This window comes from Temnothorax curvispinosus, unplaced genomic scaffold (assembly GCF_003070985.1).
Source record: "Temnothorax curvispinosus isolate PA1 unplaced genomic scaffold, ASM307098v1 QBEX01014574.1, whole genome shotgun sequence".
NCBI lineage: Eukaryota > Metazoa > Arthropoda > Insecta > Hymenoptera > Formicidae > Temnothorax > Temnothorax curvispinosus.
Genome location: NW_020224354.1, coordinates 85,502 through 101,945, shown reverse-complemented (window position 1 = coordinate 101,945; position 16,444 = coordinate 85,502). Strand labels below are relative to the sequence as shown.

The 16,444-nt window shown below is 40.3% G+C and overlaps 1 protein-coding gene across 13 annotated transcripts in view; it reads right to left on the bottom strand.

Moving 5' to 3' along the window:
- Positions 1-16,444, bottom strand: part of LOC112464784 (disks large homolog 4) — a 252,670-nt gene that overhangs the window by 227,534 nt on the left and 8,692 nt on the right. For all 13 annotated transcript variants that reach the window (XM_025031972.1, XM_025031974.1, XM_025031980.1 and 10 more), the window contains exon 2: positions 2,474-2,610. In XM_025031972.1, coding sequence (XP_024887740.1) covers positions 2,474-2,610 — 137 coding nt within the window. The remainder of the gene's footprint in view (positions 1-2,473; positions 2,611-16,444) is intronic.

Here is a 16,444-nt window from a genome sequence, read left to right as displayed (position 1 = left end):
TAAATCAAATAACAGTACTTAACAAATTTGGAAATAAGAGCCAGGCGTGATAATTACCGCGCTATTATTGCCAAATTTATGTTACTTGAATTAATTAGATAAGTCGATTAATTAGATAAAGAAATCAGATACAGTCAATGACACCCAAAAACCAGAGTGCAGCCAGAATTTCAATCGATTAACGGAGAAATGCCGTGCGTGACGGATTAATTCAATCATAATGCCGATATATGTGCCAATAACTATACTTAGTTTACTTGATTGTACAGGTACTACATATTAAAGCTCGTTTACATATGCGATGTAGAATGTATACATACTGTACGCGTGTCGACAGTCCGTCTGTAGCTTATTACATACACGAAGAGAATGCGAAGGAAAGGACGAGAGGAGAACGATACTTCGCTTAGGACGAAACATATATTGTTATCTGTGGTATAATATCCGCCTTTGCCCGGCGTGCGCGCACCTGGCGTAATTATAAAACGAGCGCAAACCCGGGAAGTCTCATTAATATTTCGCTTTGTTCTTTTCTCTTAGTTGCACCCTGTAAAGAAAATGCAAGGACGCTTTTATTTAAAATATCGGAAAATGTCGAGTCGGGGGGAGGGGGGGAAGAGGAGTGGGAACACGGTATCTGCGCGGCACGTTTGTATTCCTTTAATTTCGCTCGACGGCATCCGCGCAGAAGGAGAATAGCGGCGTTATTATGGGACGTCGTAGGAGATCTCGCAGTGTCGCGCGTGTCTCCTGCGTATCTAAGAGGCGTTAAGCTCAGACGATTAACGCCGCCTTGTACGGCGAAAATCGCGCGAGAAGATACGCGACTCCTTTACATTCCGTCTCCTGCGGAAATTTCACGGGACATTTTTTGTATACGTGCACGCGAAAATGGGGTATCTGCCTATGCGTTGAAACGGAATGTGCGTTATATAAACGTCGCCCGTGAACGCCGTGCATTCAAAGGAAGTCGAAAATGCACGGAGAGCCGCGGCGATAAAAATACCAAGACTCTCTCTCGCACGCATCATCCCTCGTGCCTCTAGTGCCGCTGCTGCTGACAGCTCGCCGTATCAGTGTTCTTCATATGCGCGGAGAGCAGCGCTGTTCAAGCGAGATTATGTTGAAGATTGATTATGTTGCAGATTGTGTTGAAAGACGTATTAATTTACTGGAAATTACTGCTACAATTTAGATAGAAGCAGGTAATTTAACGGCGCTCCAATATGGCATTTGATTATGTTCGTATAATGTTTGATTGGTTTTGTAAAATTATTTTAAAAAATAGCGATTAAATAATTGATACACGGTCAATCAATGTAACAGTGTATTTCGTCGCTTTCGTTTTACCGCACAATGCGACGGCTTTTTTTCAGAGAAATAAATTTAAAATTTATACTTTATATGCAATGTAATAACCATTAATTATATTTTAAAAATTGAAAAACGCGGGTACTCTCTCTCTCTCTCTCTAGCCATAAATGTGACAATAATTAAAAAAATAAATTTGACAATATTTAATAATAAAATAATTTGAAATTATTTAAATTCACGATATATTCTTAGCAACAGAAATAGTCACTTTTATTATTACACAGAGATATTTTCTTTAGATTGTTATAGATCACCATTTTCAAATAATAGCGTCACCATCAAAATGTTACATTCTATACTTTTTTTAGTAACATATGTCAATCTTGCAAATTTCAATAAATGTGAAAAATTAATGGCAAATAGCGCGCGAAAATCCTCAAAGACACCAAATGCCATTTATTCAATCCCTCGCGGGATAGCCTGCACTATCGGGAATTTCCATCGTCCTGGCGACGTTACTCTAACGATCGAATTAATCCGGAAGAACCAAGCGTACGTGATCGAGGTTGCGCGAGATGCATACAAGCTGCTATACGCAATCGTCGCACCGGTTGAGTGTCACGTCGACCGTTGGCCGTTATGACATCGGTGTCGATATGCCGTCGCAACGGCGCATGTCGATTGCGGACGGGCGCGGTGCGGCGGTCTACAATTAGCAATTAAAATCAGCGGACCGGCCGATTGATTAGACCTTGGAATGGATATCCCGCGGCCCAATCGACTCATCGATTATAATTTCCAGCGCTAATTATGCCACGGCACCGCCGCGCGAGCGGCGAGATATGATCAACACTCCGCCTCCGCCCGCGCCGCGACGAATTACGTTCCGGAATATTTTCCGTCGTCGTGCCAACATCGTCGGGATTTCAATTTCAACAGTCTCGTTCGGAGTAACGAAACGAGCGCGCACGGAGATTCATTTTCGCCGCCCGCGCGTCGGAGAATTGCATCTCATCGAGATTTATTACGCGCCGGCTTCGACGCGTCGCGTCGCGTCGCGTCGCGCGTCTCTGTATCTTCTCGGAGAAAATTCGCAACGCGATTCGCGCGAGGCGCATGCATACGAATGGAGGGCGAACAGACGTATAACTGTACTCACGTCGTTCTGGGCAAAGGTCGGCGTGATTGGCCCGTCGCTGGCTTCCCATTTGTCCGCGATGCGGATCGTCTCCGCCGTTTTCTGCTGCACCGATTTCGACTCGTCGAGCAGCGTCAGCTCGTAAAACTCCTGGATATCTGCAACAGTCCGGAGAAAAAGGAAAAGACGTATTACCATCTGCCACGGAGTTCTCGACGTTCGGAGGTAAAATCTCCGCGGACCGTATGACCTGCAGCGGTCTCTCAGACGGCGGGGGATTTCATTTCGTTTCTATCTGGCTTTCCTGCGTGCAAACGCCATGATAAATTGACCGGGGACTCGATTTAGTCCGTTCGTTCACATCGGATGCATGGAGGAAACGTCAGAATGATATAATGGGGCTAACTGGAGAGACAATCGTAAGTCGTATTGTATAATAATGGAATAATAGATTCGGTGCTTAAGTGGGATTGGTATCTCCGGTGATGAACAGTATATTTGGGATGAGATGCACGTTGCCGATTCAAGAGGTCGGGGATCAAGCGAGCAGGCCCTCGCATCTTTGTTCGGTCGTACCGAAGACTTTAACGCCCCGGTCCCGAGACGTGGACGCGAAGCTGCACGATAAGGCGGTCACATAATTTTCAATAGTTACACCGCTCGCGTAACTCGAGTGGACTCTCAAGCTAGCGCGTGTCGCGGCGCCGAATATATATCACCGGCACTAGGATACGTCGGGTGCAGGTCGTCTGGGTCGAAGGAGCCCGTAACTCCTTGCCAGCATCGCTCGCTTCTCGCCACGACGTTGCGGAATGGGATAAGGCTGTCTCGTGACAACACGAGAATCGGACACAACGTAGGACATCGTCTGAATTAAGAATGAACCGCTTGAAACTTTCGAAAGATCGATTTTTTTCCGTATTGCGGTCGCATTCTTTGCGCGTAATTTAATACACACCGGCATGTCCCGAGGAAAATGTTGCAAAAAATAACGTACCTAAGTATGTGAATTAATATTTATCATGAAAAATACAGCAGATATGATACAAAGACGTGGCAATAGTAAAATAATTTATAAGAACATTGTTCATACAATCGAGTCAATTTATAATATTCAAAATAGATGACGAACTTTCTATCTTAGATATTTAATTCTGGAGAACAAAGATGCTTTTTTTATACTAATATTGCTGGTATCTTGTTAACTCTTATAATAATATTATTTTAAATATTTTCTGAGAAAAATTAACATTATGTCGTCTCTGTAAGATACGCGAATGTTTATTTGAAATTATGAATATCGCGAATTTATACAATTTAATTCCTTTTATTAATACCGATGCGACAGAAGAGTCACAGAAGATTCAATTTCTTTCTCCTAAGAGCCGGCTACATCTATGCGGTTTAATTTTAATCCCGTGAACCGTAAAATATATATATAGCTCCGAGAGAGAGTTAAAGTAATTTCCAACATATATAACCCACAATTTTCCACGCTTATTGTAGCCAACATTACTCTCAATTTCTTTACTCACAATCAGCTTGCGAGTGTCTTGCGCGTTAGTAGTCGTTAATAAATTGAAATTACGGTTAGCGCTTTGAGGCATTGCTCCCGAGAGCGTCGCGTATTAATTGCTCCCGCGTGAGCAATTCCTAAAGGTAATTTCCAAGTTACATCATTACAGCACCTGTGTTTCGCGCAATACTAAGCTTTCTATAATTATGCTCGTTAGTCGGTCAAGCAGGCTAAGTTTCTCCATCCTTTCCGCCGAGATGATACGGCTGCTCCTATCTTAAAGAAAACAAAACAACACCCTCGCCATGCCTCGCAGTTACCAAAGCATGGTTTATTAACGGTATGTACATTAATCTGCGATTAAGAAAATTTACCTCCAATATAACTTTACTACGTTCCTTCCGTCATTCTCTATTTATTTATGTTATCGATATTCCAAGTTTCCTGTAAGAAACTTCAATACAATATTATTGGAATTATTTGCTAACGTTCGAGATGTCTAGGCAGTTTGCCTGCGAAATTAGCAGACTCTTCAACCAGACATGTAATTATTAACCATAAATTTCGTGAAAGATAGCTACGTATTTCCTTTTGATTTTTTCAATTTCTGATTTCACTAAAAAGAAATAAATTCGTTTCGCCGTGTCCTCTTTCATTTCCATATTTCCAACGACGATTCTAAAACTACGCACGAGTAGACTACCTAGTCCGTTTACTCGCTGGCGTTAGTCATGAAAGGATTTTTTCCCCTTTTGCCTCGAGGCGTGTGAATGCACGGAAAATTTCTAGAAAGTTGCGGGACGAAACATTTTATCTGTCGGTCGAGTGGAAATTCGGAGATTTCACTCGTATAAATTTGCTCGAGCTTCGCCTCTTTTTCTTGACGCCTGCAATCAGCACCACGAAAATAATTTTTCGCGCGCGAGAAAGTTTTAGAATGCTGTCAGCATCGGGGGTGCGTATATTATCTTGTACCTGGAATAGAGTTGTTGGAACAATATCACACGCTTTTCTCGAGGTATCAGTAAAAAGAGAAAGATGAAAATCTCGATTTGCAAGAACGCTGCTTTTCACCTTCGCAACGCAAACATCTCGCATGCAGCAGAGTCGGATATTTACGGCGGCAGCGCCACCGAGGGCGTTATTGCATTATAAATTTTCAAAGGAGGTCCCACGCGATTCTCCACCGCGATAAAAATGTGCATCAATCCTGTTCGAGCTCTCGGTAGCGGTATAGCAGCGGCGCGGCACGGCGGCCGCGGCGGCAGCACCCTTTCACCATTCTGCACGACGACGGGTACCCTGTCTAAATATCACCCGGCGCATTTCTCACGTGGAATGCAAGAAATATATATCGAAGACTTATTTCAATCCCCTCGCCTTGCACGCGACGTTGACGTCGGTATGTGAAACGCGCGCGGAATTCTTTCCGATGATGGGCATCCTGTGTGTGTATTAGGCGGTGGCGCCTTTCCGATGAATACCGGCGCCGCCGCGCCGTGACGAAACTTATCTGACATTTCCACCCCCGCGAAAGAGAAGGATTTTAGCATTACTATGAGTGAGAATTGCTGCTAGCGTATAGGAGGATTTATGTCTTAATCTCGAAATACAAAACACAGGCGACAACGCAGAGACCTAAAATATCTCGCCGATTTTTCAACTCGCGACATTATTTTTTAAAAACATGACACGGGAGAAATTACGAGGACTGAGTATTGTGTGAGTTTAGGAAAATCCATAAGCATTGATTATGTTATGATATTACGCGACTCAATGATAACTGAGTAAAATTGTTTTTGTAATTAGAAGGCGTGAGTTAATATAATTCCATCGATCTTTTGCTGATGATGGTAGAGATATTTGGGCCGAAACGAACGAACATTATTCTATAATAAAGGAATTATTGCGCACCAATTAGCCGCGTCTGGCTCTCATTTGGCCCGGTCCGCCCGGTCTTCTATTATTCGTGGCGTGAGAAAAGTTGCTAGTTTAATACACAGTTTCCAAATATTGCTCTGATTAAATATGCTCTATCGGATGTTATAGTTATTGCATATCGTATAGCGATAATTGATTGCGAGGCAATCACACGTTCCTGTAGCGTCATCCATTTATAATTAGCCCAATGCAACCGATGCCATCGTGGTTCGTCCTCTTACTAGGCCAATGGCTGGGATTGCAATTAGAGACGTAGCCATATCGATAATCGATGCATGCCATGGGCATGGAATAATAATTAGATTACTGGTACTTAAATCCGATTCGCGATATACACAACCACCGTAGCTCAGACTCGACGTCGCAATTGGGCCATGTTGACGTTCCACTTATGTCATGCAATATACATATTATGCATATATTTGTTAACCGTACCGTATTCACGCATGTCGTTATTGTACACATAACTCTCGATATTTCTAACCCAAAAAGGCTTTTGGAACGTTGCCGCAAAATTTCGTTATAACAAAAGAAAAGAGGATAGTATAAAAAACGAAATAACAAAATTAGCACGATTAAAACACAAAGGCAATAATTCAGAATCTCTCGAGATTGTTTCCAGACAAGATCTTTTCGCCAGGCGCGACCACAAATGACCTTTTTTTTCTTCCACTCGCGATTTATTTTACGTTCTCGCGCATTTCCCTATTTTTCCTACCACGCTGCCGGCCGCAAAGTGCGTGCGATGAAAAAAGTTGCAACTGCACATCCGGGGAAAAAATATCGCTAGTCCGGCTTTTCGTTAATTTTCCACCGTTTCGCCGTTTCACTCTCCCCTCCGCCGCGCCGGACCGCAGCGTTATACTCTTGTATTTTTTATCCCCTTTCGCGAAATTACGAGCATAGTGCTTTATTACGTATTATGGTGGTGCATTAAAAAATTTGCGTTTCCTACGATAGCGTGATGCAAAATGGAAAAAAGGTGAGAGAAAAGACGAGATTAAATTTGCATGGCGCTGGTTGACGCCGGGTATTTTTTAATGTACTTTGGCAGTTGGTATACTTTTGAATACTAATGCGCCTCGTGCTTAACGAACGCATTTTGTTTGGTTTATCAGACGAACGTGACGGCACGTCAAAGCGCGCGAGCTGCATAAGCTTGGAATTCCCGTTGCGACACATCGTCAAAATGAGACAACGCTAACGTACGCGTAAATATTCACGCACATTAATTTGAGCTTTTCCGCGCGTATTCTATTTGAAATAACGAAGTAATGGCGGAACAATGAAACAACGTATAAAAAAATCAGTTAAATATTGTTCATATTTTCATTGAATACATATGCTTCCATTGTGGAGAGGCATTATTTGTCGATGAATGTTAAAATCGTGATTCTGAAAAATGTAGTTTTACCTTTGTAGAAAAAACATAACATTCCGATCAAATGTAATCCACGCGTAATTCCGCACACGCGTGAAATACTAATGAAACGAAAGCAGAAGTGATTTATTTGGCGAGATGAAAGCAGCGTGATTTATAAAGCGTACTATCCTTTACATGTGTTAAAAAGTCAGAAGTTTTAGCAGTATCATGTATAGATAATATTAATATTCTTCTCTCTTGTTTCTTATCTCTACCGTTTCGCCAATCGAAGATAGAAGAAAGCGTGGTTTATTTTCTATTTTCTACATCCACGTATGTATCTAATGTCCTCATTTTGCCCCCAATTTCATTCGCCTTGGGCGAACGCTGTGTGCAAACGTTTACTGCACGATGAATAATTTTTAATTTTCCGCAGTTTCCGGTTCTACAAAAGGACCGTTACGAGGCTATCTTCTTGCCCCCTCGTTGTCTTCCCGCTCCGCTTTCACCTTCCTCTTTAAGCCGTGAACGGAAGTAGGAAAGTTCGCAGGAAAAGCAGGAAGGATGGAAGTTATTTACAGAAATGGCGTATCTCGTACGGGCAGGTCTCCACGGTTGATGTTAACGAGCTCCAGTTTATCGTCGGCTTCGTCGTCGTCCTCGTCCTCGTTCTCATTCTCGTTCTCTCCATCCTTCTCGTCGTCTCTTCATCGTCGTCGCCATACCGTACGCAGCACACAGACTGGAAAGTTCCGTCGGTGTGGAAATTACGTGTCGCGGGGGCTAAACTTCCGTCTTCGGCGGAGTACGAGAGGAGGAGTTGTTAACGCCTCGGCGCCGCGTGTAGCCGACCGACGACGTCGGACGTCGCGACGCTCCGAGCGCGCGAAATGGCTCGCGATGTTCTCGCACGTGCATATTTACCGCGCGTGAATTCACAGGACGGCTGCCTGTGGCTTTAATCGTTGCCAAAATATTTGGATTTGACTATACCTAATTTTTTCTAATCATCAAGTAAACCTCAGGGCCGACGACGGTAGTCAAACTCAAACGAGGGGAGAGCGAACTGTTAATTCCCTCTAATCCAATATTTCCCTAACTCAATCGCTATTACATTTGCCTCAAACTCTAAAGCCTAACACGATTACATAATCAAACAATGTCGGTCAAAGTTTCGAATTATCATAATAGCATAGTTGTACGCGACCTAACATACATTCTTGTCTATCATAATGTATTCGCTTGAAAATTATCGCAAGACAAAGAGGTTGTTAGATAAAGTTGCGACGAAATTCGCGGCGATGAAGAGAAAACAAAAATAATTTAGGATATTTCGAGAATTTGAAAAATTAAAAAATATTCACATAAGACATTATTTTAATTAAGACGATAAAAGTAGATAGGCATTGCTGTTAGTTTTGTTATCAGTCGTTTCTCTCTTTCGTATTCAATTAACTTTAGCAGCGTTATCTCGAATATTCTTTTGTAACGATGTGCAACGCTTAAATTGTCTACTCCCTACTTCTAATAAATAATGTTGAACCATGAGTAGTCACTCTGGTTCCCGCAGATTTCAAAACCGCAATGAACTTTGCACGATAGGAGTAAGGCAGTTGAGGAGGAAGGTACGCCGTACGGTGAGATGACATTATCTCCGAGTCGTCCGCTCATCGAATGACGTACTCCTGCGTCCTTAGGCGCGCGTAAGTCCTTTCATAATTACTGAACCTGCGGGCACGAAGCTTGATTTCGTGCAAGAGACCTAATGCACTCAGATCGTCGGGATGGATGTGAAATTTCCAGCGATAATTATGTTCAAGTATGAACGAACACTGAATATATCAATGCTCGAAATATCCTTCGAGACAGAAACGAGATAAGTATATCTACGAGAAGAAATAATTACACATTTTCTATTTTCAACGAAATGCGTGCTGATGAAGCAAATTTTGTATCCGCAAATTATCCCTTTTCAATACATTCCGATAGTTTTTAAATGCCTGTGCGATACATTCTCTCTGTACGGATATTAATTTTTTCTATTTTTTCTCATATAGAATATCATTTTTAAAGACACAAAGTTCGCATATTAATTAATAATTTAAAATATCGCTAATTGTTATTGATGCAAGTTTATGATTACAATGTTGACAATTTAATTTTATTCAATTTTATATATGTTATTTAGAGAGTTACACGTATGGTCTTATTTCATCCTGAATGAAACCCTTAGGACCCTTCGGGCTCCCGTACGACCCGTTAAAAGGGTCATTCGAACTATCCATCACTAATGCAATTTCGCACTGCGCTGCGAGTTTTAGATAGGATGAAGTCGTGCGAGAGAATCGCGGTGAAGTTCGCATAGCTTCGTCGGGATATCGTGTGAAATGTTCACTGTAAAGCCACGCGCGGTGCAACACGTAGCGCACAGCTAAATCACCTGCGGTGCGACCGGATAGAATGAAAATTCTATTGCATACGGTAAATCGTTTACAGCGATCAGCAAGCGTTTATTTTCGTGGCTCGCCAAAATTATTTGCGTACCGTATTGTTTCGGGTGTGTAAGACACACTGATAAATGAGAATGTTAAATAAGCAAAGTTAATTAAATATAAGACAACTCGGATATAAATTTCAATTTCTGCAAATTAAGTTTCGTGAGGTACACTTAAAATTTTACGAAATTACATTTGTCTCTTAATATACGCGATAAAATCGATATTTTTGTAAAACAGACGATCGATGTTAAAGATAATGAGTGTGATAAATAATTATTATTTGCCATGTATAAAGCTTCGACTTGTATTATCTCAATCACAAGAGAGAACTCAGAACATAGCTGGCAAATATACCGAGCGTATATATAGTTATACATAGACGTAGTAGTATTATGCATAATGATCTCACGCGAATTTGCCGTTGCGCACGCGAGGTTCATAACGAGACTGTTCGTTGATTAGATTTGTGATTAGTTAAGATGTATACACCGTGAGAGACACTGAATAACATAGGTAACATGTCTTGGTTAATGCGCTAGTTGTGCTACTATTATTAGATAAGGATTATGTAACAGTATGAAGTACAGAAATGGGTAATGATAAACTGTTTCAATTTGATAAAAGTTCGAGTTCATTCTGCTATTAAAAATAAATCTTAAGTTAATATAATTTGATTTTAATTTAATTATAGATATGCATTCATGGAACACATTAAGAGATAATTATTTTCATTTAATTCTACTATTTTAGTAGATATGTTATACATATTAAGAATACTAAGAATATTATTATCTAGCACTGTTTTCTGTTTACATAACTGTATTCTAATCATCGTAAAAGAGAGGTTACCATAATGTGACTTGGATAATATTGCCAATCGACCGCGGGGCATGGTCTGAGTCTAAGTGCAGAGCATCGTATCTGCGCATAGCGGTTAATGGCTTTGCTGCGCAGTCAAATTTTGCTAAAAGGTAGCGATATAAGCTCCACAGCAGCCCGAATACATGACAATCGTATACGCCAAGAGAGAACATTGTAGCTTTAACGTTATGGCATAGTTGCCGACATATATGTACATACACATATATTTAAAGTAGTGTTAAAGCTGCAACATTTGTTAGATATTTGATATTATGTGTATAATACATTCAGTTATGTTAATTATTTTTATCGTCATTTATAGTGTAACTAAACTATTTAAATTAAAGATTTTATTACAGTAACTATTAAGTAAACTATTAATTAACAGATTAGATATTTTTTCATTTATTAGATATATCATAATTATATAATAATTATCATAAAATTGATAAAATTATCATTCCGCAAAAGAGGATTTTATCTTTTAATTATCCAGTAATCAATACGACTTATCTCTGCCTTAGATATACGCAAAATTTCTAAATAAAAATATTTTAAACAATACAAATGAACTAGTCCGATATGTGGATAACACAAGTAGATGGAAATCTCATATCATCGGGCAGAATCTTCTGTGCTTAATATTATTCGCGTGAATTTATGTACATTTCTTCGCCTTAATAAACCGCGCGTCGTTAGGTATACTTACCGTTTTGATAAAACTAAGAAATATATATAAATTCACGCGAATAATATTATTAGGCACAAAAGATCCAGCCCGACTGCATAAGGCTTATTTCTATCTATTTGAAAATATTTTATCATATTTGCGTATGCTGCTCCAAACGTAAAGTACGATCCGCTCGTAGTAGATTCATTTTTTTTTAATTACACGAGCATTCATGGAGATGGCTGGCCGGTTCATCGGCGAATGAAACGGCTCTTCTCTAAAACTTGTTGAGGGCCTCGGATGGTCTGATATCAATTCCTGTTCAAGATGCGGATCACGTTTATCGGATTATGCGGACGGAATGGCACACAGGCGAGTGTGCCGAGAAAGAGAGAGAGCGGTCGATGGGTAGCCGACGGTTGGAAAAAGGTGGGACGACAGACACCTGAATACCTCAGCGCTGATATTTCTACGGTTACGTTTTACAACCGGCGATTTAATTACGTACGGTGCACCGGCGCTTCGTTAGCACGCGACCGGCCGCTGCTCGACTTGCAAAAATCTGACATAAAGTCGGCGTCGTTGGCGTGATTTGTGTAAACGGCGTCGCTGACGTGCGATGGCTCCCGATAAAAATAGTGATGAACATTTGTTACGCTGTTCGAGGCAACGTTTTCCCGCGTTTTACATCAAATACTAACTGTCTTAATGCAAAGCGGTATCTTGCAATTTTTCGGTAATATTGACGTTACTGTATCTGTTAATTGATTTTGATAGAACGTATATAACAATTAAATAGACTGATTAATGGATAACGAATTGTGTTGTATGTATTTTTTTCTCTTCATATTGCATTTAATTCAAACATACGACGTTTAAAACATATGAGGCACAGTGAAGCAGCTGCCATCATTATTCTTAAATGAGTAATGACTTCTTTTTTTCATTTATTACAGACTGATACTTAAACATAGCGGTATTAATTGGATACGCCTGTTTACTTTGGCTTGGACGCTCTACGTTTTGCTTGCATTATTCACAACTTGATTTCGTCGATGAAACTATGCAAAATAATGTAATAAATGTGCAGATACTAACAATAACACAAATGATATATGTGTGCATTAAATTTTCTTTGACATATATGATTTGACATATGATCAGTTAAAGAATAAATGTACATATCAATCGAAAAGAATAAATAAGTTAAAGAATAAATGCACCAATCGAATGTAAGTTATTTATTTGTACTTTTTTATGTTATGACAATTGTTGTTATATATCTAATTGATTGTAACTTGATTGAACTTGCACTCAAAATTAATAATTTTATAATAGTTTAATTAAGACTTTTATGTGTGAGTTCCCAGAGGAAGATAATTATTTCACAAGCACTATCCTTTGGGGGTATTCTTCCCAAGTGTATATTCGTTTTATGATCACAATATTATGTCTTCCTCAGCGAAAAGACCGGCCGACGCGCGCATTAATTTTCACCTTCATTTCCTTCCTGTCTCTCAAGTGAGGAAGTAGTCGCATTGAATATTTTCTGCTAGAAATGACCACACACACACGCACATCTAAACGCGCGCACACACACACACACACACATAACTTTTCGTGGCTGTGCGAGGAACGATAACACAAGGGTAATTTATTTTTAATCCCCGTTTGTCCCATGCGACAAACAGGATGCACGCGCGCTTGTTTATTTCTGACTTTCATCAAGTTTGCTAAATGATGCGCCGAGATTGCATCTCGCACGTTCACGAGTAATTAATTAATCGCGATAATCCCGCAGAAAAAAAAGGGACGTGATTTTGCACGATGAGAGATTGGTAGGACATAAAACAAAATAAATGTACGCAAAATCGAAGACATTGTGTTTTGCAATAAAATATGATTTATGAAGCAAATATTACATATGCTATACATGCACAGCAGTTGACTTGTATTCTTGACAGAGGTCATCAGTTAGCGCCTAATGCCTTTGAACTTCGTGAATGGATCGCGAAATTGAGGCACGTCAACGGAATTATGCAACAGTTAATCTTTGAGAGCTCTTCTGCGTTCGGAAGTTTTCTTCCAAAAATGATCAAGTTTCACACAGCCGATGAAGTACATTGGATAAGATAAATGGAGGACGTCGTGCAGGGCAGTAATGTCTGAAGGTCGGTTGCGCCAGAGCAATTTATCAAACTTTTCATATATTTATTATCGGGCCGGCTACAGCATCGGTCGGTCGGCCGCGCAGACTGACGCTGATAATCGGTTTAAGCTAACGCCACGAAGATGAATTTGCTATTGCGCAGTTTTCTAATTACTTGCTGGGAATTATGTTCGCCGTGATCGAATCGATGCAGTATTAATACGTCATCGAATTTTTCCTTAATAACTCACCCACCCAATATAGTGCCCTCACACCCACACACACACTTCTTTTTTCCAATAAATTTTTAATTGGTCCAAAGTTGCAAGAACAGTTTGTTCCTTCGATCGTATTTCATATCATCGATTACAGCAAAATGAGAAGACGTGCAATAATTTTGAATATAATATCACAACAAGCCCACGATTAATGTTCGACAAGCAAATTGCCTGTCGCGGGAATGACGAAATAATTTAGAAGAAACTGGGGATTCATAAATCAAGTTTGGAGTTAACAATATAACATAGAACACGTAAAGGTGTTGAATTTGCACAGAAGATATGTTATATTGTGGAATAACTATGCACGGAATCCGAATTGTAATATTAAGATAAAAATTAATTTTAATAGTCTACTAATTTTAACATAAATAGTATTTGAATTAACATAAATAATCTTTTCTTCACAAAACGATCCGTGCAGTTAATCAAAAAGCTACAAAAATTTTGCAGAGAGAGATAGATTACCGTCGACGTCATACTTTCTCAGATTGACGTAGTTACGTGACAGTTCGCAAGAGATCGCCCCGTAGGAAGTCGAAATTTCGCAAGAGTCATAACGTATAATAATAGTTACTTAATCGCGAGAAATCGAGTTTCCTACTTGCAAGTTGAGCTTAGTGCTCGAGCACCTCCGAGACGGCGCTGTCAGAAACGCCATTGTTGGCCGCTACGCATAGTGTCGTTGAGATATTGTGCAAGAAATTTCATTGTGCGACCGTAGGTAGTTCTTGGTGTCAGAGGTAGAGAAAAAGAAGGAGATAGAAAGAAAGAGAAGGGAGGGGAGAGAGAGAGAGAGAGAGAGAGAGAGAGAGAGAGAGAGAGAGAGAGAGAGAGAAAGACAGAGAGAGACAGAGAGAGACAGAGAGAATCGTATCGCGTTTACTTCTTCTATTGCAATGTCTATCAGCATTGTTATCGCGGTGCAAGTAAAATGAACACGATTCCCGCATCTATCGCGCGTAGATTTCAGCCCGATTTTCGGTTAGCGATTCCCGCAATTTATATCGCCGAAACTTTCACGGTTTCAAACAATTTTATTTTTCGCAACGTGAAATAAAACTTAAAAAAAGGCAGAAGAATTCGGGACACCGGCACCGATAGAGAATGCCGATTATTTTGCTCCTGGTTGATGGATCGCCTCGTCATCTGCAGCAATGGACGTGTTATGAGTTAGACGCGAGTTGGCAATCGCGCGTGCCGATCGGATGGCTGACGGATGCATTATTGCGTTTAGGAGAATGCCAGAAACGCATCGGGTGATCGTGGCCGAGCACCGCATCGGGGTGTAGACGTGATCCTAACGGGGAACATTTGTGGGATTGCTCGACTTCGTTTCTTCGAATCTCGCGAGCCGAGCTCTCCACGGATGCATTCGTAGCTTTCGTCATTGATTGCGATTCGCGATCCAGCCATTCTTGCGCCGCCATTCTAGCACGCGGAGAGATGGGAGAGCAAGTCTGAGATGCGGCAGAGTAGGCACACATAATGCCTGCAGTCTGCTGTCAATTGGCAAAACGAAATAAAGCAGAGCGTCACTCCAGGCAAGAATATAATTGATAATTGATAATTCCCAATCATATCTCGTTATAAATACAATAGAAAAAATTTCGTGAAAAGTTATACTCGTAAAACATGAAGCATTGTTACTCGCATCTCTCGTCAGTAATTATGAGTCGAGATATTGCCATGTGCATTTCGTTGCATTATCTTCTTGCATTATCTTTTACACAGCGCTGCATAATGTACATTGTTAATATCTGGCGCGACAGTGAGAATAAAAGCGTAACAAAATGCGGAGGAATAAATGTTACTTCACACCGGATATCTTTGTTTCAGCATGTACATAATTTAAAATCAGTGTCTCTTTGAATTGGAAATATTAACTTTGTTTTCAAGTAAAGAGGAGAAACGCACAGAGCGAAATAAAGCATTTCATCTCCGAATAATAGAGAACGGTACAATCTGCTTCATTTTCGAGAAATTGGTATAACGCGATCCTTTCATATTCATCCGATTAGTGTGTTCACACTCAACATCTGTAGGCGAGTAATCATTAAATTATATCACGTTCATATAACATCTGTTTATACGTTGTTGAGCGCGATATTGCTTGAAATCACGGCGAACGATTATTGCTCCAACCATTATACTCGTGACCTTCATATGAAAACGCCAGCATCTTCATTAGCGCTAATTATCCATTCAGTCTGCGACGTCGTTCATGCGAGCGTAATATGCGCGGGATTTGCTGACACCGAAAGGCAAATTTGTCGTATACCCATATTAATGCGATACGTCGAAATTGTTATGCGGGTGTGGATAATTAGCCGCATTCCATCTTGCCGCACATGCATCTCCAGTGAATCATTTCCGCAAAATTCATGTGAATTTTGTACGTGTGTATGCACGTGTGTAAACATTATCTCTATTATAGTATAATATAATACGTTTGTAATAATATCACATCTAATAATAATAATAAACAGAAGTCAAAAGTTCCTAAAAAAGATTCATTACGTCGTTTTGCTTAAAGTTGTTATTAATAACACCTACATTTAGAGTATAAAGCGATCGGTATATGAGAAAAATTTGCGACAAAGGAAATAGTTCCTTATAATAGCGCATAGAGGCAGTCTTTAGGTCTTGAATGTTCGACAAGACAGGACGAGTTTGCTCGCGAAAGTGACGGCAGCGTCGAACAAGCGCCGCTAAT